The sequence below is a fragment of the Oncorhynchus gorbuscha genome, linkage group LG01 (genome assembly GCF_021184085.1).
Source record: "Oncorhynchus gorbuscha isolate QuinsamMale2020 ecotype Even-year linkage group LG01, OgorEven_v1.0, whole genome shotgun sequence".
NCBI lineage: Eukaryota > Metazoa > Chordata > Actinopteri > Salmoniformes > Salmonidae > Oncorhynchus > Oncorhynchus gorbuscha.
Window position 1 is genome coordinate 90,828,271 of NC_060173.1, and position 25,679 is coordinate 90,853,949.

Here is a 25,679-nt window from a genome sequence, read left to right on the forward strand (position 1 = left end):
TTATATAAACATAAAAATACAGTTGATGTAGGTTATGGTGTAATGGATGTTTTGCCTTTTGCGGTAGGTTTTATATAGGGGTGATAACCAGCAATAAAATAAGGCCATGTCACAAGAGGTCTAAATATGTGTCATGACAGTGTTACCACAGGTTATGTCAGCTGTTATGAATGTTTCATAACATGTTATGACACTAGGTGTCAAGTAAAGTTTTATTGGATCATAAATAGAAAATAAAAAAAAGTGAATTGTTACATAATTCAGGGTACAAGAAAAATGTTTGTTTTGTTCTTTTCTCACTTTGTTTTCTTTCTAGAATTCCTTCTCTCTTCAATAAGGTATATACACATACATTCAAAAGCACTTCTCCATGATACTGTAACAATAGACCAGCATTATTGAAAGGCCAGCTACTGTATTATTCTTCCGGTAAACCTTAAACATATACCTTCTGGAGAAGTTGTCTAAATAAATTTAGAGAAAACCAAGAGCTGGAAATACAAACATTCATTGCATCTTGTCAGATACGTTTGATTTTCTCCTTTCAGGAGACTATTCACACTCCTCTGCCTGTCCTAGATAGACTTCCTGTGTGTGAGAGAAAAACAAAGCTTTTACAAAGAACCGGGGCACACACTTCCTGTTTTCAGGCAATTAGAAATCATGAATTGTTCATAACCTGACTCTAAGGAATGGTGTGATAGTGTTCTAAAATCATTAAAAACCTTTCAATAGCTCACATAGCGAGTTGGCAAAATTCTGGTTTCTACTGCCCTCCTATGTTTACCCATGAAACCATCAGGAATGGAGTGAAATGCTTCATCTGTTAAAGGCACTGCTCAAAGTCTGAAGGCATCAGTGATCTGTAGTGTTACTGAGAAATAGAGGTAAGATCCCTCCCATCATTTGTCGTTTTAGATGGCTAAAGTGACTGAGTCAATGGGTTCCAGGGGACATACCCACCTAAAGACATTTGTCCTGGTTTAGGTCCACATTGACAACCGGATATCTCTCACAAGTGAGTGTGTTTGTGTGTGAGGGTATGTCTTTGTGCGTGTGCATCTAGTGTCTTGCATCAAACACACACGAGACCAGAGGGGTTAGATTTCTTCCCTACAGTACCGTCCAGTCACAGAGAGAAAGACGGGTTCTGAGGCTATTGATATGGTTAGGACTGGAGGCCCTTCCACTTCCTGCTATCCCAGCAGCACCCTCTGCAGGCGGTAGGCGGGCACGCTGATTTCATCCTCTGACTCGGCGTCGCTCTGGGGGTTGGAGCTGCAGGGTGAAGTGCACTCTGGGGAGCACAGGTAGTGCATGAGGGGCAGCCGGTACTTCCCACAGAAGTCCACAAACTTGATGTGGCGCACGCACGAGTCAAAGTACACGCCTGGTGAGAGAGCGGAGAAACAGACAGAATAAGCACACTTAAATAAATTGACACATATGTATACATAATCAACTGTATACAGACAAGCAAAAAAAGGCAGGGACAGAAATACAGACACACAGTCCAATGAGAAATTAATGTGTAGTAGACATACCGGCACACTTAGGATTGGGACACTTGCTGGCCAGGTCTAGGTAGTGCAACAGGTGAGAGGGCATGTCGCAGGACGAGTATGGAACGTTCCGGCTCTTGATGGTACGACCCGCCAGCTCCAGCAGTGATGGGGGGTCGTAGGTCATCTCCTTGACAAAGCGCACCACTAGGGGGTTGCCACGGAGACTGAGCTCCTGCAGGCGCACCAGGCTGAGGATCTCCCGGGGCAGGTAGGTCAGCAGGTTGTTATGGAGACTCAGGGAGCGCAGGGAGTGGAGCCTGAGGGGGGAGAGAGAGATTGACAAGGTCATGGTTATCGTTTTGAGTATTATGAACAGAAATCTAGACCGTGGTTAGGTTAAGTTGTAGTAGTCCACTATGGATGTATTGTAGTAACCAGTTGAGCTGTGGTGCTGGTGGGTTATGACCGTCTTAGCAGTATTATTATTATTGAGTTGTATTAAACATTGCCTAATGAAATGCTTACTTGCAGTTTCATGTGGTTATATTATGGTTGTGTTGTGGATACCTCGTGAGCTGTGGCAGTATGCTCTAGATGGGGTTGAGGCTGTGTTATTATTGTGTTGTGGTTACCTGGTGAGCTGCGGGGGTACACCTTGTATGCGGTTGTCACACAGGACCAGATAGCTGAGGTAGGGCAGGTTGGCCAGCTCAGGAGGAATAGAGGTGATCAGGTTACCACCCAAATACAGCATCTCAAGACTGACAGAGAGAGGTTTAATATGTTTAGCATCATATCGAGGTGTAATTAACATTACGGTAACAAGTAAAGCATGCCTGAAGGGGTTTAGGACTTTAAAAACACCATACTATATACTTGACAGTTCCAAGTGGACACATGACTAGCCATGTCGACACATCAGTACCACAATGGGGTTCGCACATGTTGATATTGATGCTGTATGTGACAGCAATGCTTTACCAGAGTGAGCGCAAGGCATTAAAGATTGAGCAGCCGGGTCCATAGTAAAAAGGAGTATAACAGGTGTGTGTAGATGTGACTATGAGGAATGGGCTGGAGCAGTGGAACTGCTAAACAAACTGTTTCAAAGAGGAGACACACTATGCACAAAGAGGTGCTGGAATTTCGATAGCTTTTTAGCCTACCTGCCTGCGTGTGTGTGTGTGTTTACTCTGACTTTGTTCAAGGGACAGCAGAGGTAGAGAGGCATTGCTAGAGAGTCCCAATTATTTTTATTCAGACAGAAGTTTAGATCTAGTGAAGACTGGCGTTTAGGTTTGGAGAAATCAAATGCAGTGTAGGCTAAATACACAGTTCTAAGCAGCAGACAATGTGGGGTAGTCATATACACGGTTGGGGCGTGGATCAGAAGACCAGTCAGAATCTGGTGTGACCACCATTTTCCACATGAAGCACGACACATATCCTTGACCAGGCTGTTGATTGTGGCCCGTGGAATGTTGTCCCACTCCTCTTCAATGGCTGTGCAAAGTTGATATATATATTGTCAGGAACTGGAACTCACTGTTGTACATGTCGATCCAGAGCATCCCAAACATGCTCAATGTGTGACATGTCTGGGGAGTATAGAAGCCATGGGAGAACTGGGAATTTTTCGGGTTCCAGGAATTGTGTACAGAACCTTGCAACACCGGGCCGTGCATGATCATGCTGAAGCATGAGGTGATGGCGGCAGATCAAGGGTATGAAAATGGGCCTCACGATCGTCACGGTATCTCTGTGCATTCAAATTGCCATCGATAAATTGCAATTGTGTTCATTGTCTGTAGCTTATGCCTGCCCATACCATAACCCCACCATGGGGCACTCTGTACAAAACATTGACGGCACCCGTTCGCCCACACAGCACCCGTTTGCCATCTACCCGGGACAGTTAAAACCGGGATTCATCTCTGAAGAGCACACTTCTCCAGCGTGCTAGAGGCCATCGAAGGTGAGCATTTTTCCACTGAAGTTGGTTACGACCTCAAACTACAGTTAGGTCAAGATCCTGGCGAGGACGAAGAGCATGCAGATGAGCTTCTGGGAAATGGTTTCTGACAGGTTGTGCAAACCCAGTAACATCAGCTGTCCGGGTGGCTGGTCTCGGACGATCTCGCAGGTGAAGAAGCCGGATGTGGAGGTCCTCGGCTGGCGTGGTTACTCGTGATCTTTTATTTCAGATCATGAAACATTAGACCAACACTTTACACGTTGCGTTTACATTTTTGTTCACTTTACAAAACCGATGGCTGAGGCAGAGAGAAAAAGATTACTATTGTCCAATGCCCACAAATCGCCAATGGAAATGTACACATACACAAGCATTCTGCTTTATCCCAATCCCTCTGAAACAGATGAAAAAGTGAAAAGACAGAGGAACACTGGGGAAATAGAGAGAAGAACAGAGTGAGCATCAGGGACAGAGAGACAGGGAGTGAAAGGGAGATGTAATGGCCTGACACTAAAAGTGAGCAGTCAGCCCATCTGCCCCATGGTCTGGTCTGCCTGTGGAACTGATGACACAGCAGAGACTGGGAGAGGCCATTATGTGTCCTTGGGGCCTGAGCCCTGAGCCAGCCCCTCTGTCCCAGAGGGTCCAAAGAAGCCATTCAGGGCCATCTCAACAACTCACTCTACAGTTACACCACTAACACACAGAGGCCTAGTCCCATACAACCTCCATCATTCATGACTGTAGATCTGAGACAGTGTATATGTTCAGCTGCTCTGAAGTTGTCGGTGAGAGGCTCTCTTTACATGTAGTTTGTGTTGGTTAGTATGTTTACAAGACACAGTGAGTGACTGACTGTAACCCTATCTTTGAATTTTACTCTGGCTTTGCGTTTTTGGGACGGTTGAGCTAACTTGTGCTAATGTGATTAGCATGACGTAAGTAACAGCAAACTTTCCAGGACATAAACATGTCTTATATGGGCAGAAATGATAAATTAATGTTAATATTACTGCACTATTGTTGCTAATCCCATATAAACTAGCTAGCTCATTGTTAACTGTCTAATTTACAGTAGCTATTACAATGAAAAAAATAACATGCTATTGTTTGAGGAGAATACACAACAAAAACATTTAAAATCACAGCAACTGGTTTGATACATTCACTTCTGAAAGTAAATAATGGACTTACATTCAGTAAACTTGCTCTGATTTGTCATCCTGAGGGTCCCAGAGATAAAATGTAACATAGTTGTGTTTGATAAAATAAACGTTTATATTAAAATGTGGGAACTGGGTTCTACAACCCCTGCAATCTCTGGCTCCACACCCACCTCGCCCGGCCATGTAGATGTGTGAAAGTTAGTGTATAAGCTAACGATCCATCATGTATTACATTCCTGGGAGTGTGTAAACTTACATTTTGTATTACCATATACTTCTTGTATGTTCTCTAGTTATGTACTTGAAAATGTATCAATTTGGAACATTTGGGCAGATTTGATACAAAATATTGTCCAGTACTGCAATGCTTCACTGGATCATCTAGTGGCCAAAATATAAATTGCGTCTAAACGGCAAAATTATTTTACGGTCTTTCACTTGCATTTCAAAGATGATGGAACAAAAAAATGTATAAACACATTTTTATTTGACCAGATCTAAATGTGTTATATATAGTGATCCGCCGATATGCCATTTTTGGCCGATACCGATATTCAATATTTTCCTTGCCAAAAAAACCCGATACCGATATTGAACATTTTTGCGTTCTTAAGCATTCTAGTACAGTTAAATAGTTAACACACACACACACACACACAGCAGTCTAAGGCACTACATCTCAGTGCAAGAGGCGTCACTACAGTTTCTGGTTTGAATCCAGGCTGTATCACATCCGGCCGTGATTGGGAGTCCCATAGGGCAGTGCACAATTGGCCCAGCATCGTCCGTGTTTGGCCGGGGTTGGTCCACCATTTTAAATTAGAATTTGTTCTTAACGGAATTGCCTAGTTAAAGAAAAATCACACACACGCCTATTTCTTTCACTTACTTGCTGTTAAGTTGTTTATTTGTTCAGTCGTTTCATTCTCAACCGGGATTTCTATGGAACGCCGTTTAGGTCTTCGCGTGTCAACAAAGATATAAGTCAAATAACACTATTTGACGTGTCAAATAAGCTTGTTGACCAATCAGGACCTGAATATGACTGCACGTCACATAATTTAACTCCCTCATTATTTATTTTTTACATAGTGTAATAACTATCACTCGAATTTCATATGCACAACGATTCATTGATACGTATGCTATGATGCCGGCTAAGTTGTCTCGTGCACCAAGAGTTCTGGACATAAAAAAAGCTAACTAGCTCATGGATGCAAACAAATGTTCTTCCCCAAAAACATAGCAAAACAATAATCTGTCTCAGTAGTGGTCGTTAGCTAGCTAGTCCCCTTTTCAAGACCCTGTCTTTAAAACATAATTCGTAAAAATCCAAATAACTTCACAGATCTTCATTGTAAAGGGTTTAAACACTGTTTCCCATGCTTTATGGTTCAATGAACCATAAACAATGAATGAACATGCACCTGTGGAACAGTCCTTAAGACACTAACAGATTACAGACGGTAGGCAACTAAGGTCACAGTTATGAAAACTTAGGACACGAAAGAGGCCTTTCTACTGACTCTGAAAAACACACAACAAAAATATGCCCAGGGTCCCTGCGTAAACATGCCTTAGGCATGCTGCAAGGAAGAATGAGGACTGCAGATGTGGCCAATAAATTGCAATGTCCGTACTGTGAGACGCCTAAGACAGCCTCGCAGTGGCAGACCACGTGTAACACCTGTACAGGATCGGTACATCCAAACATCACACCTGTGGGACAGGTACAAGATGGCAACAACAACTGCCCGAGTCATACCAGGAATGCCCAATCCCTCCACCAGTGCTCAAACTGTCCGCAACAGGCTGAGAGAGGGCTTGTAGGACTGTTGTAAGGCAGGTCTTCACCAGACATCACCGGCAACAACGTCGCCTATGGCCACAAACCCACCGTCGCTGGACCAGACAGGACTTGCAAAAAGTGCTCTTCACTGACGAGTCGTGGTTTTGTCTCACCAGGGGTGATAGTCGGATTTGCGTTTATCATCGAAGGAATGAGCGTTACACCGAGGCCTGTACTCTGGAGCGGGATCAATTTGGAGGTGGAGGGTCCGTCATGGTCTGGGGAGGTGTGTCACAATCTTCGGACTGAGCTTGTTGTCATTGCAGGAAATCTCAACACTGTGCGTAGAGGGAAGACATCCTCCTCCCTCATGTGGTACCCTTCCTGCAGGCTCATCCTGACATGACCCTCCAGCATTACAATACTGCTCATTCTGTGCGCGATTTCCTGCAAGACAGGAATGTCAGTGTTCTGCCATGGCCAGCGAAGAGCCCGGATCTCAATACCATTGAGCATGTCTGGGACATTTTGGATCGGAGGACGAGGGCTAGGGCTCTTCCCCCCCAGGAATGTCCGGGAACTTGCAGGTGCCTTGGTGGAAAAGTGGGGTAACAGGTTAAAATGTTGTTCTGCCCCTGAACAAGGCAGTTAAACCCACTGTTCATTGAAATTAAGAATTTGTTCTTAACTGACTTGCCTAGTTAAATAAATGTTACAATGAATTTTTTTTTAAACAGCTCAGAGCAAGAACTGGCAAATCTGATGCAGTCCATGAGGAGGAGATGCACTGCAGTACTTAATGCAGCTGGTGGCCACACCAGTTATTTTAGATTTTGACCTCCCCTTTGTTCAGGGACACATTATTCAATTTCTGTTAGTGGACTTTGCAGTTAGCCTTCGAAACTAAAATGATGTCATTGACAGTGATACAAATGAATACAAATAATATAATTATGCCATAATTGAATCGATCCTGCTAGAACAGGGCTCCGGGCAGCCGAGCGGAAATGGAGGAAAACTCGCCTCCCTGCGGACCTGGCATCATTTCACTCCCTCCTCTCTACATTTTCCTCCTCTGTCTCCGCTGCTAAAGCCACTTTCTACCACTCTAAATTCCAAGCATCTGCCTCTAACCCTAGGAAGCTCTTTGCCACCTTCTCCTCCCTCCTGAATCCCCCCTCCCTCTCTGCAGATGACTTCGTCAACCATTTTGAAAAGAAGGTCAACGACATCCGATCCTCGTTTGCTAAGTCAAACGACACCGCTGGTTCTGCTCACACTGCTCTACCCTGTGCTCTGACCTCTTTCTCCCTCTCTCTCCAGATGAAATCTCGCGTCTTGTGACGGCCGGCCGCCCAACAACCTGCCCGCTTGACCCTATCCCCTCCTCTCTTCTCCAGACCATTTCCGGAGACCTTCTCCCTTACCTCACCTCGCTCATCAACTCATCCCTTCCGTCTTCAAGAGAGCGAGAGTTGCACCCCTTCTGAAAAAACCTACACTCGATCCCTCCGATGTCAACAACTACAGACCAGTATCCCTTCTTTATTTTCTCTCCAAAACTCTTGAACGTGCCGTCCTTGGCCAGCTCTCCCGCTATCTCTCTCAGAATGACCTTCTTGATCCAAATCAGTCAGGTTTCAAGACTAGTCATTCAACTGAGACTGCTCTTCTCTGTATCACGGAGGCGCTCCGCACTGCTAAAGCTAACTCTCTCTCCTCTGCTCTCATCCTTCTAGACCTATCGGCTGCCTTCGATACTGTGAACCATCAGATCTTGGATTGCGTCCTACCTGACAGGTCGCTCCTAGCAGGTGGCGTGGCGAGAATCTGTCTCCTCACCACGCGCTCTCACCACTGGTGTCCCCCAGGGCTCTGTTCTAGGCCCTCTCCTATTCTCGCTATACACCAAGTCACTTGGCTCTGTCATAACCTCACATGGTCTCTCCTATCATTGCTATGCAGACGACACACAATTAATCTTCTCCTTTCCCCCTTTTGATGACCAGGTGGCGAATCACATCTCTGCATGTCTGGCAGACATATCAGTGTGGATGACGGATCACCACCTCAAGCTGAACCTCGGCAAGACGGAGCTGCTCTTCCTCCCGGGGAAGGACTGCCCATTCCATGATCTCGCCATCACGGTTGACAACTCCATTGTGTCCTCCTCCCAGAGCGCTAAGAACCTTGGCGTGATCCTGGACAGCACCCTGTCGTTCTCAACTAACATCAAGGCGGTGGACCGTTCCTGTAGGTTCATGCTCTACAACATCCGCAGAGTACGACCCTGCCTCACACAGGAAGCGACGCAGGTCCTATTCCAGGCACTTGTCATCTCCCGTTTGGATTACTGCAACTCGCTGTTGGCTGGGCTCCCTGCCTGTGCCATTAAACCCCTACAACTCATCCAGAACGCCGCAGCCCGTCTGGTGTTCAACCTTCCCAAGTTCTCTCACGTCACCCCGCTCCTCCGCTCTCTCCACTGGCTTCCAGTTGAAGCTCGCATCCGCTACAAGACCATGGTGCTTGCCTACGGAGCTGTGAGGGGAACGGCACCTCAGTACCTCCAGGCTCTGATCAGGCCCTACACGCAAACAAGGGCACTGCGTTCATCCACCTCTGGCCTGCTCGCCTCCCTACCACTGAGGAAGTACAGTTCCCGCTCAGCCCAGTCAAAACTGTTCGCTGCTCTGGCCCCCCAATGGTGGAACAAACTTCCTCACGACGCCAGGACAGCGGGGTCAATCACCACCTTCCGGAGACACCTGAAACCCCACCTCTCTAAGGAATACCTAGGATAGGATAAAGTAATCCTTCTCACCCCCCCCCCTTAAAGATTTAGATGCACTATTGTAAAGTGGCTGTTCCACTGGATGTCATAAGGTGAATGCACCAATTTGTAAGTCGCTCTGGATAAGAGCGTCTGCTAAATGACTTAAATGTAATGTAAATGTAAACGAGGTTGGAATGTTATATAAAGACAATTTGTTAATTTGACAAAAAAAAATCTGTTGAAATCACACTGGATGTATTATACCTTAGAATTGCATTGGGGGCATAATTATTTTACTGTACAGCCTTACCTACGGATTGTGGCTCAATGACATGGGGTATCAGTCTACTCAGTGACACTCAGAGAACATTAGCATCGTAGCTCTTATTGTGAGACTCTGAAACAACTGAATTGAGACACATTTATCGACAGCCTATATGTATTGAACACTATTCCCAAGGAAAAACAATACTGTGTGAATGTTTGAGTCTGATAACTGAGGAGAACATTAGGAAAAAAATATATTGGGTATTGAGTAGACTATTAACCTATTTCATTGATCCCCAATCCTTTAGGTAAAGCTGCACAGTGCAATATGAATGTCAATAAACACAATAGGCTGACTGGGGAGTTGATTTCACACAGTCACAGTCTGCGATAAGATCTACAACGCTAATATTTGTGTAAACTCTTCAGTTGTGTTCTGTGGGTGTCACCGATTAGACTGATAGCCAACTTCATTGCTTCACATTCCACTCATTTAACATTATGTAGTCTAAATATGGCATGATTCCACCAATTGTAACCTTCTGCATCACTTTCAAAGAGGTACCATGTTACCAATTACCAACGCGATATTGTAAACACATCGTTAGTGGCTGGTGTTTGCTGACTTTTTGTACAGCTTTGACAGTGCTACTGATAGTAGTGGTGGCGCTTGGCCTGCACGTGCAAATTCAGAACACAAAATATTCTATAATAGGACTGTGTACTTCGACGGTCAAATAGTGTTATTTGATGTGCATCTTTTATGACACGCAAATACTCAAACGGCGTTCCACAGTATGTTGTGACGCTAATAGCAGTGATGCTATTACTGTAACTCCGGCCGGGCAACATCTGAAGAATAGCGCACTTGGTAACGTTAGTGTGTACCGGTGCTCGACCAGTTGCGAAAGCCAACATCACCCACGACAGAGAACGGTTGATGGTCAAAGGCAATGATTTCCATTATCTTGGCGTTAATGGATTTCACCTTCGAGTTGTCTCGCTGAAATGTTCTTACTCTTTCATATGACTGCTTGATCTACATAGCAGACCGTAGGTAGCCTAGTGGTTAGAGTGTTGGACTAGTAACCGAAAGGTTGCAAGATCGAATCCCCAAGCTGACGAGGTAAAAATGTGTTGTACTGCCCCTGAAAAAGGCAGATAAATCACTGTTCCGAGGCAGTCATTGAAAATAAGAATTTGTTCTTAACCGACTTGCCTAGTTAAATAAAAGGTCAAATATACAAATAAAATCAAAAAACATTGTGGGTTAGGAATGCCATGTTGCATGTTTAGTGTCATATAGGAATCCATGTCAGCTTTGACATCGTTTTTTCACATTGGCGTTAAACTAGACAAACAAACATAGGGCCAATACCGATGTTGGGATTTTAGCTAATTAGCCGATTCCGATATATATATCGTGCTTCCTTATAAAGATATATATATTTTTTTCAACTATAGATATATACACATACATTAATTTCACATTTCCACACACTTCAAAGTGTTTCCTTTCAAATGGTATCAAGAATATACATATCCTTGCTTCAAGTCCTGAGCTACAGGCAGTTAGATTTACTTTTCATTTTAAACGAAAATTGGAGAGAAAAAAAAGGGTCCGATCCTTAAGAGGTTTTTAACAACATTGTAGTTACTCCACAATACTAACCTAATTGAGAGAGGAAAAAGAAGCCCGTACAGAATACAAATATTCCAAATCATGCATCATGTTTGCAACAGGGTACTAAAGTAATACTGCAAAGAATGTAGCAAAGCAATTACCCTTTTGTCCTGAATACAAAGTGTTGCATTGGATTTGCCCCAAACATTACTGAGTACCACTCTCCATATTTTCAAGAATAGGGGCATCATGTTATGGGTATGCTTGTAATAGTTAAGGACTGGGGAGTTAAATTTACGATTAAAAAAAAGAAATAGAATTGGGAGCTAAACACAGGCAAAAACCTAGAGGATCCCTAGTTATAATAATAATAATAATCCCTAGTCATTTTGTTGAAGAACAGTGCAGATGCAAATTTTGGTAACAGAATGTCAGAACAAACACAAACCATAATTCTGTTACCATGCTTTTCTATAAAAGGTTTGTGGAAATTGTTAAAAGTAGTCATTGTACATAGTTATATGGTCTGTTCACCTTTGTAATCGTTGGTTTTTGTTTGAAATACATTCGGTGTAACTTAACGTGGAATTTCCCAAAAGTAATTTGAAGAACATTTATTTCATGTGAGAAAAACAAAAAATCTCACTTTAATATGGTTCAACTATGATTTATAAAACATTTTTTAAAGAAACACTGAACATTAATTGTCAAAATCAGGTGAGCTGGTTCTACTTTGTTTTTGCTGTTTTGTGGTGGAAAACGAGCATAACATCAACCGTTACCCATAGAAATGTTAACAATTACTAAAAAAAAAAAAATCAAATGAAGCTTGCATTAAAAATGTCCCCTGCACACAACAAGCTTCCCTGTCACAAGGGGTTTTATAGCTGATTGAAGATTAAATCATCAACCCGGTTACTTAAATTTTGCATATGAGAGAAAGTTAAAATTAGGTGAAATCAACCCTCCCCCCCGTCCCCCCCTCAAGTTACTCACCTCAAATGGCACAGAATGGGTGGAACAACAACTATTAGAGCCAATGTGGGTCTGTTCCAGATGAAGTCAAAAGTATTTACACACTTATCTTTGGTATATAAATGGGCTACTGTTGACATGACCCACATCTCGGTTGCACTCACTGATCTCTGTGACTTTATGAGTTCTCTCTTTTATGATGGTAACTATATAGTCAGATCAGTGGCGGTCGGTGCCGTTTAAGATGATGGAGCATGACATTAAGGTATTTCTATTACAGCATGTTGGCTGACTGTCATTCATATTCCATTTCACCCAGCTCAATGTAACATTGAATAGTTTAGGTTACGACAACACTCAAATTTTCCCTGTACCCATCATGAGGTTGCTACAATTTAGCCTATGAATGAAAGTTTATAATGTAGGTGCACAAGTCAAGCAATTTTTTTGTAATCAAGGTGACAGACACTGATACATTCAATACTGCCTTGCACACACTTGCCTGCATCTAGCTGACCAAAAAAAAAATATATATAAAAATATTACCCTTATTTAACTCGGCCAGTCAGTTGAACAAATTCTTATTTAAAAATGACAGCCTACACCGGCCAATGATGGGCCGCATGTGCGCAGCCCAATGGGACTCCCAAACACGGCCTGTTGTGATAAAGTTAGGATTTGAACCAGTGATGGTAGTGATGCCTATAGCACTGAGACCAGTGCCTTAGACCACTGCGCCCTTCGGGAGCCTGCCTCTAGGGTTTAATCATTAGTGCAGTTGCAAATTAAGAGATTCTACATACCAATTCAGGTATGTTAATCCCCGTTTCGTCCCATTTGTTTCCGTTTAAGGAACGTTTTTGAACACAGAGGAATGAATACACCCCAGCATGATCACGTTAATTCCTTCTTGCAAATACAGTTGAAGTTGGAAGTTTACATACACTTAGGTTGGAGTCATTAAAACTAGTTTTTCAACCACTCCACAAATTTCTTGTTAACAAACTATAATTTGGCAAGTGGGTTAGGACATCTACTTTGTGCATGACAAGTAATTTTTCCAACAATTGTTTGTTTACAGTATCACAATTCCAGTGGGTCAGAAGTTTATATACACTAATTTGACTGTGCCTTTAAACAGCTTGGAAAATTATGTCATGGCTTTAGAAGCTTCTGATAGGCCAATTGACATAATTTGAGTCAATTAGAGCTGTACCTGTGGATGTATTTCAAGGCCTACCTTCAAACTCAGTGCCTCTTTGCTTGACATCATGGGAAAATCACAAGAAATTAGCCAAGACCCCAGAAAAAATTGTAGATCTCCACAAGTCTGGTTCATCCTTGGGAGCAATTTCCAGATGCCTGAAGGTACAACGTTCATCTGTACAAACAATAGTACGCAAGTAAACACCACGGGACCACGCAGCCGTCATACCGCTCAGGAAGGAGGCGTTCTGTCTCCTAGAGATGAACGTACTTTGGTGCGAAAAGTGCAAATCAATCCCAGAAGAAGCAAAGGACCTTGTGAAGATGCTGGAGGAAACGGGTACAAAAGTATCTATATCCACAGTAAAACAAGTCCTATATCGACATAACCTGAAAGGCCGCTCAGCAAGGAAGAAGCCACTGCTCCAAAACCTCCATAAAAAAGCCAGACTACGGTTTGCAACTGCACATGGGGACAATGATCGCCCTTTTTGGAGAAATGTCCTCTGGTCTAATGAAACAAAAATACAACTGTTTGGCCAGTGACCATTGTTATGTTTGGAGAAAAAAGGGGGAGGCTTGCAAGCCAAAGAACACCATCCCAACCGTGAAGAAAGGGGGTGGCAGCATCATGTTGTGGGGGTGCTTTGCTGCAGGAGGGACTGGTGCACTTCACAAAATAGATGGCATCATGAGGATGCAAAATTATGTGGATATATTGAAGCAACATCAAGACATCAGTAAGTTAAAGCTTGATCACAAATGGGTCTTCCAAATGGACAATGACCCCAAGCATACTTCCAAAGTGGTGAGTCAAAATGGCTTAAGGACAGCAAGGTCAAGGTATTGGAGTGGCCATCACAAAGCCCTGACCTCAATCCTATAGATTTCTTTTGGACAGAACTGAAAAAGCATGTGCGAGCCTGACTCAAACCTGACTCAGTTACACCACCTCTGTCACGAGGAATGGGCCAAAATTCACCCAACTTTTGACCCTAGTTGAACAATTTAAAGGCAATGCTACCAAATACTAATTGAGTGGATGTAAACTTCTGACCCACTGGGAATGTGATGAAAGAAATAAAAGCTGAAATAAATTATTCTCTCTACTATTATTCTGACATTTCACATCCCTAAAATAAAGTGGTGGTCCTAAACTGACCCAAGACAGGGATTTTTTACTATGATTAAATATCAGGAATTGTGAAAAACTACGTTTAAATGTGTTTGGCTAAGGTGTGTGTAAGCGTCAGACTTCAACTGAATCTACACGCTCTCAGTCTCACACCTTTTCCCTTCTATTGTGGACTTCGGTGCACAACACATCAGTTTTCTGTGACCAGGCAAACCTTCATTTCATGAACACTAACCGCTACACATAGCCTACATCGTTGTCACCCCATAGTCAATATAGCGATTAGAACTATTGTGTCAATAAAACCAAAGTCTTACCTTGACTTGGAAGAGTTCCAGTGTTGGATAGCCATAGCCAGGTAGCTAAAATGGCATTTTTTTCTGTTTGAGCCGGTTGTTTGAGTAGGCTAAACTAGCTAAGTGAAAGTAAAAATCCCCCCCCCCAAAAAACATTTTTGTTAAACTATTGTCTTTCTCTCCCTTTGAGTCAACTACTCACCACATGTTATGCAATACATTGCCAGCTAGCTGTAGCTTATGCTTTCAGTACTAGATTCATTATCTGATCCTTGGATTGAGTGGACAACATGTCAGTTCATGCTGAAAGAACTCTGATAGGTTGGTGGACATCCTCCGGAAGTTGTCATAATTAGAGTTCGACCGATTATGATTTTTCAACGCTGATACCGATACCGATTATTGGAGGACCAAAAAAGCCGATACAGATTAATCAGACATTTTTGTGTGTGTTTTTTTAATGTATTTGTAATAATGACAATTACAACAATACTGAATGAACACTTATTTTAACTTAATATAATACATTTAGCCTCAAGTAAATAATGAAACATGTTCAATTTGGTTTAAATAATGCAAAAAGTGTTGGAGAAGAAAGTAGAAGTGCAATATGTTCCATGTAAAATATGTGCCATGCAAGAAAGCTAGCGTTTCAGTTCCTTGCTCAGAACATGATAACATATGAAAGCTGGTGGTTCCTTTTAACATGAGTTTTCAACATTCCCAGGTAAGAAGTTTTAGGTTGTAGTTATAGAAATTATAGGACTATTTCCCTCTATACCATTTGTATTTATTTAACCGTTGACTATTGGATGTTCTTATAGTCACTTTAGTAATGCCAGTGTAACAGTATAGCTTCCGTCCCCCTCCTCGCTCCTCCCTGGGCTCGAACCAGCAACACAACAGCCACCACATCGAAGCAGCGTTACCATGCAGAGCAAGGGAAACAACCACCCCAAGGCTCAGAGCGAGTAGCGTGCGCTAACTAGCCAGCCATTTCACTTCGGTTACACCAGCCTCATCTCGGGAGTTGATAGGCTTGAAGTCATAAACAACGCAATGCTTGACGCACAACAAAGAGCTGCTGGCAAAACGCAAGAGAGTGCTGTTTGAATTAATGTTTACGCGCCTGCTTCTGCCTACCACCGCTCAGTCAGATACTTAGATACTTGTATGCTTAGTCAGATTATATGCAACGCAGGACACGCTAGAGAATATCTAGTAATATCAACCATGTGTAGTTAACTAGTGATTATGATTGATTGTTTTTTATAAGATAAGTTTAATGCTAGCTAGCAACTTACCTTGGCTTACTGCGTAACAGGCAGTCTCCTTGTGGAGTGCAACGAGAGAGAGGCAGGTTGTTATTGCGTTGGACTAGTTAACTGTAAGGTTGCAAGATTGTATCCCCCGAGCTGACATGGTGAAAATCTGTCCTTCTGCCCCTGAACGAGGCAGTTAACCCACCGTTTCTAGGCAGTCATTGAAAATAAGAATGTGTTCTTAACTGACTTGCCAAGAAGTTAAATAAAGATTCAATAAAAGGAAAAAATAAATGAAAAATTATAAATCGGCGCCCCCAAAAAATAGCGATTTCCGATTGTTATGAAAACTTGAAATTGGCCCTAATTAACCGGCCATTCCAATTAATCGGTCGACCTATAGTCATAATTACTGTGTAAGTCTATTCAAGGGGGTGAGAACTATGAGCCTCCTAGATAGTCTTGAAGTCAATGTACCCAAAGGAGGAATATATTTAGTACAGTTTTATCTAAAAATAATAACTTTTGTTTCACTATTTTTGAAATTCACTGAGGAACCTCCCCTAAGGAGGATTCTAAACTGTTCTCGCTGATATTAACTTACCACTGACAGTGTAAACATGATATAAGGAGAGTAATAAACAATTATTCCAGACAACCTTTTTTTTATAGTACCATTGGAACACACTGCCCCTGCACTTTATACAAACTTGGCATCCTTCACATATTGACCACGAGGCTTGAATTTCGATACGTGCTCGTGTGTGTGTGATGACTATGTACAAGTGTGTATGCGTACGTGTGTGTCTTGACCATGTGCAAGTGAGTGTTTGTGTGTGTCATATATGAATAGTAGTTAGTCATCCTAAAGGTTGTTTACATTTATACTGCGCAGTGTGTACCCCACCATATGAACCACACATTTCCTGCTCTGAATAACTTTGTGAGTGGGGCAATGGCAGTCTGTCATGCCCCTGCCCAAGAACAAATAAGATTCTTGGATATCTCACACACCAGTCAGGGTTGCTAAAGGCCTGATTCGCTGGATGTTGTGATGGTATACATTTCCTGAAAAACATACAGGTTAGGTTGATATAAAGTCCACTTTAGTTTAGGCTCAGGGAGTGAGGATCTGTTGAAATCCATTTAACTATTGTCCTGGCAATCAAATAAGTGCATTGTTTGTAAAGGCAAGCTACCATGGTAGTGGGTTACAAGACAGCATAGTATCAATCAAATGTATTTACAGTGCCTTGCGAAAGTATTCGGCCCCCATGAACTTTGTGACCTTTTGCCACATTTCAGGCTTCAAACATAAAGACATAAAACTGTATTTTTTTGAAGAAACAACAACAAGTGGGACACAATCATGAAGTGGAACGACATTTATTGGATATTTCAAACTTTTTTAACAAATCAAAAACTGAAAAATTGGGCGTGCAAAATTATTCAGCCCCCTTAAGTTAACACTTTGTAGCGCCACCTTTTGCTGCGATTACAGCTGTAAGTCGCTTAGGGTATGTCTCTTATCAGTTTTGCACGTCGAGAGACTGAAATGTTTTCCCATTCCTCCTTGCAAAACAGCTCGAGCTCAGCGAGGTTGGATGGAGAGCATTTGTGAACAGCAGTTTTCAGTTCTTTCCACAGATTCTCGATTGGATTCAGGTCTGGACTTTGACTTGGCCATTCTAACACCTGGATATGTTTATTTTTGAACCATTCCATTGTAGATTTTGCATCATTGTCTTGTTGGAAGACAAATCTCTGTCCCAGTCTCAGGTCTTTTGCAGACTCCATCAGGTTCTCTTCCAGAATGGTCCTGCATTTGGCTCCATCCATCTTCCCATCAATTTTAACCATCTTCCCTGTCCCTGCTGAAGAAAAGCAGGCCCAAACCATGATGCTGCCACCACCATGTTTGACAGTGGGGATGGTGTGTTCAGGGTGATGAGCTGTGTTGCTTTTACGCCAAACATAACGTTTTGCATTGTTGCCAAAAAGTTCCATTTTGGATTCATCTGACCAGAGCACCTTCTTCCACATGTTTGGTGTGTCTCCCAGGTGGCTTGTGGCAAACTTTAAACAACACTTTTTATGGATATCTTTAAGAAATGGCTTTCTTCTTGCCACTCTTCCATAAAGGCCAGATGTGTGCAATATACGACTGATTGTTGTCCTATGGATAGAGTCTCCCACCTCAGCTGTAGATCTCTGCAGTTCATCCAGAGTGATCATGGGCCTCTTGGCTGCATCTCTGATCAGTCTTCTCCTTGTATGAGCTGAAAGTTTAGAGGGACGGCCAGGTCTTGGTAGATTTGCAGTGGTCTGATACTCCTTCCATTTCAATATTATTGCTTGCACAGTGCTCCTTGGGATGTTTAAAGCTTGGGAAATCTTTTTGTATCCAAATCCGGCTTTAAACTTCTTCACAACAGTATCTAGGACCTGCCTGGTTTGTTCCTTGTTCTTCATGATGCTCTCTGCGCTTTTAACAGACCTCTGAAATTATCACAGTGCAGGTGCATTTATACGGAGACTTGATTACACACAGGTGGATTGTATTTATCATCATTAGTCATTTAGGTCAACATTGGATCATTCAGAGATCCTCACTGAACTTCTGGAGAGAGTTTGCTGCACTGAAAGTAAAGGGGCTGAATAATTTTGCACGCCCAATTTTTCAGTTTTTGATTTGTTAAAAAAGTTTGAATTATCCAATAAATGTCGTTCCACTTCATGATTGTGTCCCACTTGTTGTTGATTCTTCACAAAAAAATACAGTTTTATATCTTTATGTTTAAGCCTGAAATGTGGCAAAAGGTCACAAAGTTCAAGGGGGCCGAATACTTTCGCAAGGCACTGTATAAAGCCCATTTTACAATCAGCCGATGTCACAAAGTGCCATCCAGAAACCCAGCCTAAAACCCCAAACAATGCAGAAGTAGAAGCACGGTGGCTAGGAAACACTCCCTAGAAAGGCAGGAACCTAGGAAGAAACCTAGAGAGGAACCAGGCTCTGAGCGGTGGCTGGTCCTCTTCAGGCTGTGCCGGCTGGAGATTAAAACAGAACATGGCCAAGATGTACAAACATTCATAGACTACCAACAGGGTCAAATAATAATAATCACAGTGGTTGTAGTTGTATAGCTTGCTCCCTCATCTCTGCATCTGACAAGTCACTGATGTAAGGGCATCAGTTCAGCCTTTACAAGTCTAACCCCCAGCAGCATTGGCAGTTGAACTATCCTGTACCCGCTGAACTGAGAAGGGTGCAATTGCGGCCTGCAAGTCGGAACATTCCTGCATCTCTTTATGCTTCTATTGGTCAATTTAAGCTAGGACAGGCGGGATTCCAGTACAATAGGTGTACTCCAGTACAATAGAAGGCATTAACGCACAATAATGTTGGATGCCAGCCACCGATAAAACCCACAGAAGAAGGGGCAGGTGTGACAATGGTAGCTAGCTAGTCTCACACCGGTAGACGGTGTCCTTCTTCCCTGCCTGTCAGACACGGTTTTCCTGCAGTTCTGTTAACGATGGCGAGAGCAGGTGTTCGGCAGGCGGGAGCTAAGGACACAGTGTGCTAGTTCAGCCAGCTAGTCCGGTACACAGCAGGTTGAAGACGGGTGAAGAAATGTTTGCTAGCTAGCATCCTAACTCGCAAGCTAGCAAACATATGGCGTTTCCCCAGCATCCCGCCTGCTGTTCTAGCGGGTAGAGGGGGTGACCGGTAGACCCAGCTAGCACAGTGGATCTGGGCTGATTCCGGCTGAGAGTCGGGACACTCGACTGAAAGCCAGGCTCGGCCAACGTCATGTGGCCGCCTTTAGCAGTATTACTTATGGCTAGGATGCAGAGATTGAGCTCGAGTTATCTGGCCCAAATGCATTACTTTGGGCACGGGCCGATTGGGGCTACTCTCTGGCAGAAGATTACACTGGCTGCTTTATGGAATTAACATTTAATTATTTATTTGTACATATTTTCTCATTCTTTGAAATTCTTTAAAGAGTCCTGTGTAGTATTTTGATACGATTTAAAAGCACTATGGATGGAGCCTCCCAAGTGGCGCAGCGGTCTAAGACCTGTATCGCAGTGCAAACTGCATTGCTACAGATGCTGATTCAAGACCCGTGCCGGGATGTCCTTGTCCCATCTAGTTGTAGCCAGGGGCATGCACGCTGACACGGTCAAAAACATTTTGTGTCGGATGAGTATAATTTGTATGTATACAATGTATAATAGTAATATTTAAAATGACTAAATTGGGTAATTTTGTATACATTTATTTCGATTTGCATCGGGCCACTACTGGGGCCTGTTCTGGTAAGATGCCGGCAGAGTAGGCTGAATTCCGGTAGACTGAAACGGCCTGATGTTTTATTATTTTATATATATAATTTTTTATTAACAACAAATCAATACATAAAGCACATGAGGGAACACAAGCATACATAGATTACAAACAATGGACAATTGAGCTCGGGGGTACAGTATCACATTACAATTACACAAGGACCTTAAGGGACATGCACATATTTACAATTCTAACAGCTTTTTTGTTAGTAGAGCATTTAACAGTCTTAAAATACAGTTAAATTTATTTTTGTAGGGTACGAAATTGTGGTTTTCTGTTTGCAAATTTACATTTGTGTATATGAAATTTGGCCAAAAGAATAATGAAATGAATGACATAAAAATGTTTCAGCTTATTTCCATTGTATGTAAAGAATCCAAACAGTACATCTCTCCACAATAGTGTAAAATCGAAATAAATGTGTTCAATTATAAACCTACTGATGTCTTGCCAGTTTTCTTACATGAATACAATGCCAAAAAAGATGAAACACTATTTCTGGGCGGTCATTACAAAAGGAGCAATTTGAGTTGATGTTTACCTTAAACTTCTTCATATAGTGGTTGGCAGGATAATATTTATGAATAATTTTAAAGGAAACTTCCTTAATTTTGTTAACAAGTAGGTATGTGTGTGGCAACATCCAAACTTTTTTCCAACAGATATTATCAATAAATCCATTCCAATAAGGCATGACATCCTGCTGAAACAAGGATTGTATCGCTCTGTTGCTGAATGGACCAAAAGAGAAACAAATCTTTCCTACCGATGAGTCAACAGAATCAATAGAAGGTAGGCTCTGAGGGTCAGGTCTTTCCTACCGATGAGTCAACAGAATCAATAGAAGGTGGGCTCTGAGGGTCAGGTCTTTCCTACCGATGAGTCAACAGAATCAATAGAAGGTGGGCTCTGAGGGTCAGGTCTTTCCTACCGATGAGTCAACAGAATCAATAGAAGGTAGGCTCTGAGGGTCAGGTCTTTCCTACCGATGAGTCAACAGAATCAATAGAAGGTGGGCTCTGAGGGTCAGGTCTTTCCTACCGATGAGTCAACAGAATCAATAGAAGGTGGGCTCTGAGGGTCAGGTCTTTCCTACCGATGAGTCAACAGAATCAATAGAAGGTGGGCTCTGAGGGTCAGGTCTTTCCTACCGATGAGTCAACAGAATCAATAGAAGGTAGGCTCTGAGTGTCAGGTCTTTCCTACCGATGAGTCAACAGAATCAATAGAAGGTGGGCTCTGAGTGTCAGGTCTTTCCTACCGATGAGTCAACAGAATCAATAGAAGGTGGGCTCTGAGGGTCAGGTCTTTCCTACCGATGAGTCAACAGAATCAATAGAAGGTGGGCTCTGAGGGTCAGGTCTTTCCTACCGATGAGTCAACAGAATCAATAGAAGGTAGGCTCTGAGTGTCAGGTCTTTCCTACCGATGAGTCAACAGAATCAATAGAAGGTGGGCTCTGAGGGTCAGGTCTTTCCTACCGATGAGTCAACAGAATCAATAGAAGGTGGGCTCTGAGGGTCAGGTCTTTCCTACCGATGAGTCAACAGAATCAATAGAAGGTAGGCTCTGAGTGTCAGGTCTTTCCTACCGATGAGTCAACAGAATCAATAGAAGGTGGGCTCTGAGTGTCAGGTCTTTCCTACCGATGAGTCAACAGAATCAATAGAAGGTGGGCTCTGAGGGTCAGGTCTTTCCTACCGATGAGTCAACAGAATCAATAGAAGGTGGGCTCTGAGGGTCAGGTCTTTCCTACCGATGAGTCAACAGAATCAATAGAAGGTGGGCTCTGAGGGTCAGGTCTTTCCTACCGATGAGTCAACAGAATCAATAGAAGGTAGGCTCTGAGTGTCAGGTCTTTCCTACCGATGAGTCAACAGAATCAATAGAAGGTGGGCTCTGAGGGTCAGGTCTTTCCTACCGATGAGTCAACAGAATCAATAGAAGGTGGGCTCTGAGGGTCAGGTCTTTCCTACCGATGAGTCAACAGAATCAATAGAAGGTGGGCTCTGAGGGTCAGGTCTTTCCTACCGATGAGTCAACAGAATCAATAGAAGGTAGGCTCTGAGTGTCAGGTCTTTCCTACCGATGAGTCAACAGAATCAATAGAAGGTGGGCTCTGAGGGTCAGGTCTTTCCTACCGATGAGTCAACAGAATCAATAAAGGTGGGCTCTGAGGGTCAGGTCTTTCCTACCGATGAGTCAACAGAATCAATAGAAGGTAGGCTCTGAGTGTCAGGTCTTTCCTACCGATGAGTCAACAGAATCAATAGAAGGTGGGCTCTGAGGGTCAGGTCTTTCCTACCGATGAGTCAACAGAATCAATAGAAGGTGGGCTCTGAGGGTCAGGTCTTTCCTACCGATGAGTCAACAGAATCAATAGAAGGTAGGCTCTGAGGGTCAGGTCTTTCCTACCGATGAGTCAACAGAATCAATAGAAGGTAGGCTCTGAGGGTCAGGTCTTTCCTACCGATGAGTCAACAGAATCAATAGAAGGTGGGCTCTGAGGGTCAGGTCTTTCCTACCGATGAGTCAACAGAATCAATAGAAGGTGGGCTCTGAGGGTCAGGTCTTTCCTACCGATGAGTCAACAGAATCAATAGAAGGTGGGCTCTGAGGGTCAGGTCTTTCCTACCGATGAGTCAACAGAATCAATAGAAGGTGGGCTCTGAGTGTCAGGTCTTTCCTACCGATGAGTCAACAGAATCAATAGAAGGTGGGCTCTGAGGGTCAGGTCTTTCCTACCGATGAGTCAACAGAATCAATAGAAGGTAGGCTCTGAGGGTCAGGTCTTTCCTACCGATGAGTCAACAGAATCAATAGAAGGTGGGCTCTGAGGGTCAGGTCTTTCCTACCGATGAGTCAACAGAATCAATAGAAGGTGGGCTCTGAGGGTCAGGTCTTTCCTACCGATGAGTCAACAGAATCAATAGAAGGTAGGCTCTGAGGGTCAGGTCTTGACACGTTCCTGAATAACATAGCAACACCTGAGGGAATGGCATCTAAAACAATTGCAAAATCTTTAGGTGTTACAGGGACCTTGTAAAGTGATAAGAATTGTTTATAACTGAGTTAAAGACCCTCTGCATTTACCAGTTGGCTCACCAATAGGATATTATTTTGGAACCAATATTCTAAAAACAAAGAGGTATGTTTATACAATATATCCCGATTATTCCATATATAATATCTGTGTGGAGAAAAATTGTGCTTATAAATTAAGGACCATGACAAGAAAACCTGCCGATGAAAAGCAGAAAGTGTCACTGGAACTTTGTCAATATTATAATTGCAAAACAACATGAAGTTAAGGCCACCAAAAGTAGAGAAGACATGATGAGGAATACAATTCCAGATAGAAATGGGTCTTCTTAGGAATTGTTTTATCCAATTGATCTTAAAAGTATTATTTAAAGTAGTAAAGTCCAGATAATTCAGTCCAACATTCTCATAAGTGTTCATTACAACAGTTTTCCTAATGTAATAGGTACGGTTTCTCCAAAGAAAGTTGAAAAGCATCTGGTCTATCTACATTTACATTTACATTTAAGTCATTTAGCAGACGCTCTTATCCAGAGCGACTTACAAATTGGTGCATTCACCTTATGACATCCAGTGGAACAGTATCTCCTTGCTTATTTTACTGTCATGATATAAATATAGGGCACCATATGTTTGGGGCCTGATATACTTGGGCCGATTCTGGGCAATCATTCATTTTGATTCCGGGCCGATTCAATCAGTTCCGGACCCCCGGAAAAGGGCCACTTCCGGGCCGATTCCTCATTGCTAGCTGGGGAGTGTCCCTAGCCCCTGCCTGTCCGGCACGGTTTTCTCCGGTACAGGGGAGCAAGCTAGCTAACTAGCAAGCTTGCATGCAGTGTCACTAACAAGCTACTGTAGATAGTTAGCTAGTACATGGTGTCGTCCCAACCTCCCGCCTGCTGTGCTAGCGGGAGACGAGGACGACCGGTAGACAGCGTCCTTCGCCCCACCCGCACTGTTTTTCCGCAATGACGGTGAAGGCAGGTGTTCGGCAAGCGGGAGTGAGGGACACCGTCTACCGGTGTTGCTCCCGCTAGTTAGCAAGAACGACTCCATGAGGCGGGGTTATAAAAAAAAAATCCTCATAATATTGATTTCCCTTTGACCAACATTGAAAAGTGTCACACGCATTAAGATGTCATGTTCGGGGGGGATGCGGCGCTCATGCAGGAACCAATGTAATGCAGGGGGGGGGGGGATTATAAAGGAACCAATGAGATGGGATGGAGGGGGCGTTCCAATTGGAATGCCCACATGCTGGAACACCCAGAATTTCAGGCTGCAGTTAATCGCTATTGGTTGAACTCGCTGTTTGCCCAGGAAACTGACTACAGTTCGCCTAAACTGGTCATTGTGACAGGCCGTTTGTTGCAAATTATATGAAAGTTTGATGTAATTACTGGTGACTGCAACAAGCTAGTTACTGTGGTAGCAGCTGGTGAGGCCGCGGGCATCGTTATGTACTCTACATACCTGGTTAAATTCTCAATTTCTGCAGGAATACTTTGGAGCCTGTTTCCCCCCAGGGAAAGTGATTGTAGCCGCTGCAACTTTAGGAACTGCGCTGGCATCTCCTCAAACCTATTGCCACTTAGATTCAACACCTCCAACGGCAAAGACCCGAACTCCTTGGGAAGCGAGAATTCGTCCAGACGGTTGTTCTTGGCTATTAGTGTTCTGAGCTTCGTTAACCAAGTAATGCCTTCACAGATTACCGATAGTCCGTTGTTGCTAATGTCAAGAAATTCGAGGTTGGAGAACATGCAAACCGATCCGGGAAGCGAGGGCAGTCGGTTGAAGCTTAGATACAACTGCTTGGTGCCCATCTTTCGCTCCTCGCTGATCTCGACCAAGCTCAAAGTGTTCAAATTCAGACGCGACAAGTCTAAAACACCCTCACCATGTCCGTGTGCGGCTCCTTCATGCAAATCCATTTCGCAGCGTAGGCTACTCTTCAATATTGTGGACACACTGGTGATTGCACTCTTAGTGGTTCTCCAAATAAAGAGAGGAGTCCAATGCCAATGGGCCGAGTTGCATGTGGGTGTCATGAACAACATTACAGTGAGCGACAGTAGTGGAATTGCCTTCAAAGTAAAAGTCCCCGTTGAAACTGATGCAAGCGGAGGAAAAAAGTGGAATCACGCCACAATTGCACTAGATCATGTCAAACAAGGTTGTAATGTTATATAAAGACAAGTGTTAGTTAATTTTACAAATATACAAACTGTGGATGTATTAGACCTTATAATTGCATTGGGGATATTATATTACACTATACAGCCAAACCTATGGATT

General features: G+C 43.2%; 1 protein-coding gene across 1 annotated transcript; it reads right to left on the reverse strand.

Moving 5' to 3' along the window:
- Positions 1-198: 198 nt before the first annotated feature.
- LOC124045772 (leucine-rich repeat-containing protein 58-like) lies at positions 199-25,430 on the reverse strand. The gene is made up of 4 exons (XM_046365381.1): positions 24,855-25,430; positions 2,138-2,266; positions 1,545-1,822; positions 199-1,390 (listed from the first exon to the last, which is right to left on the reverse strand). The coding sequence occupies exons 1-4, from the start codon at positions 25,313-25,315 to the stop codon at positions 1,197-1,199; spliced, it is 1,062 nt and encodes a 353-aa protein (XP_046221337.1). The 5' UTR covers positions 25,316-25,430; the 3' UTR covers positions 199-1,196.
- Positions 25,431-25,679: the final 249 nt, after the last annotated feature.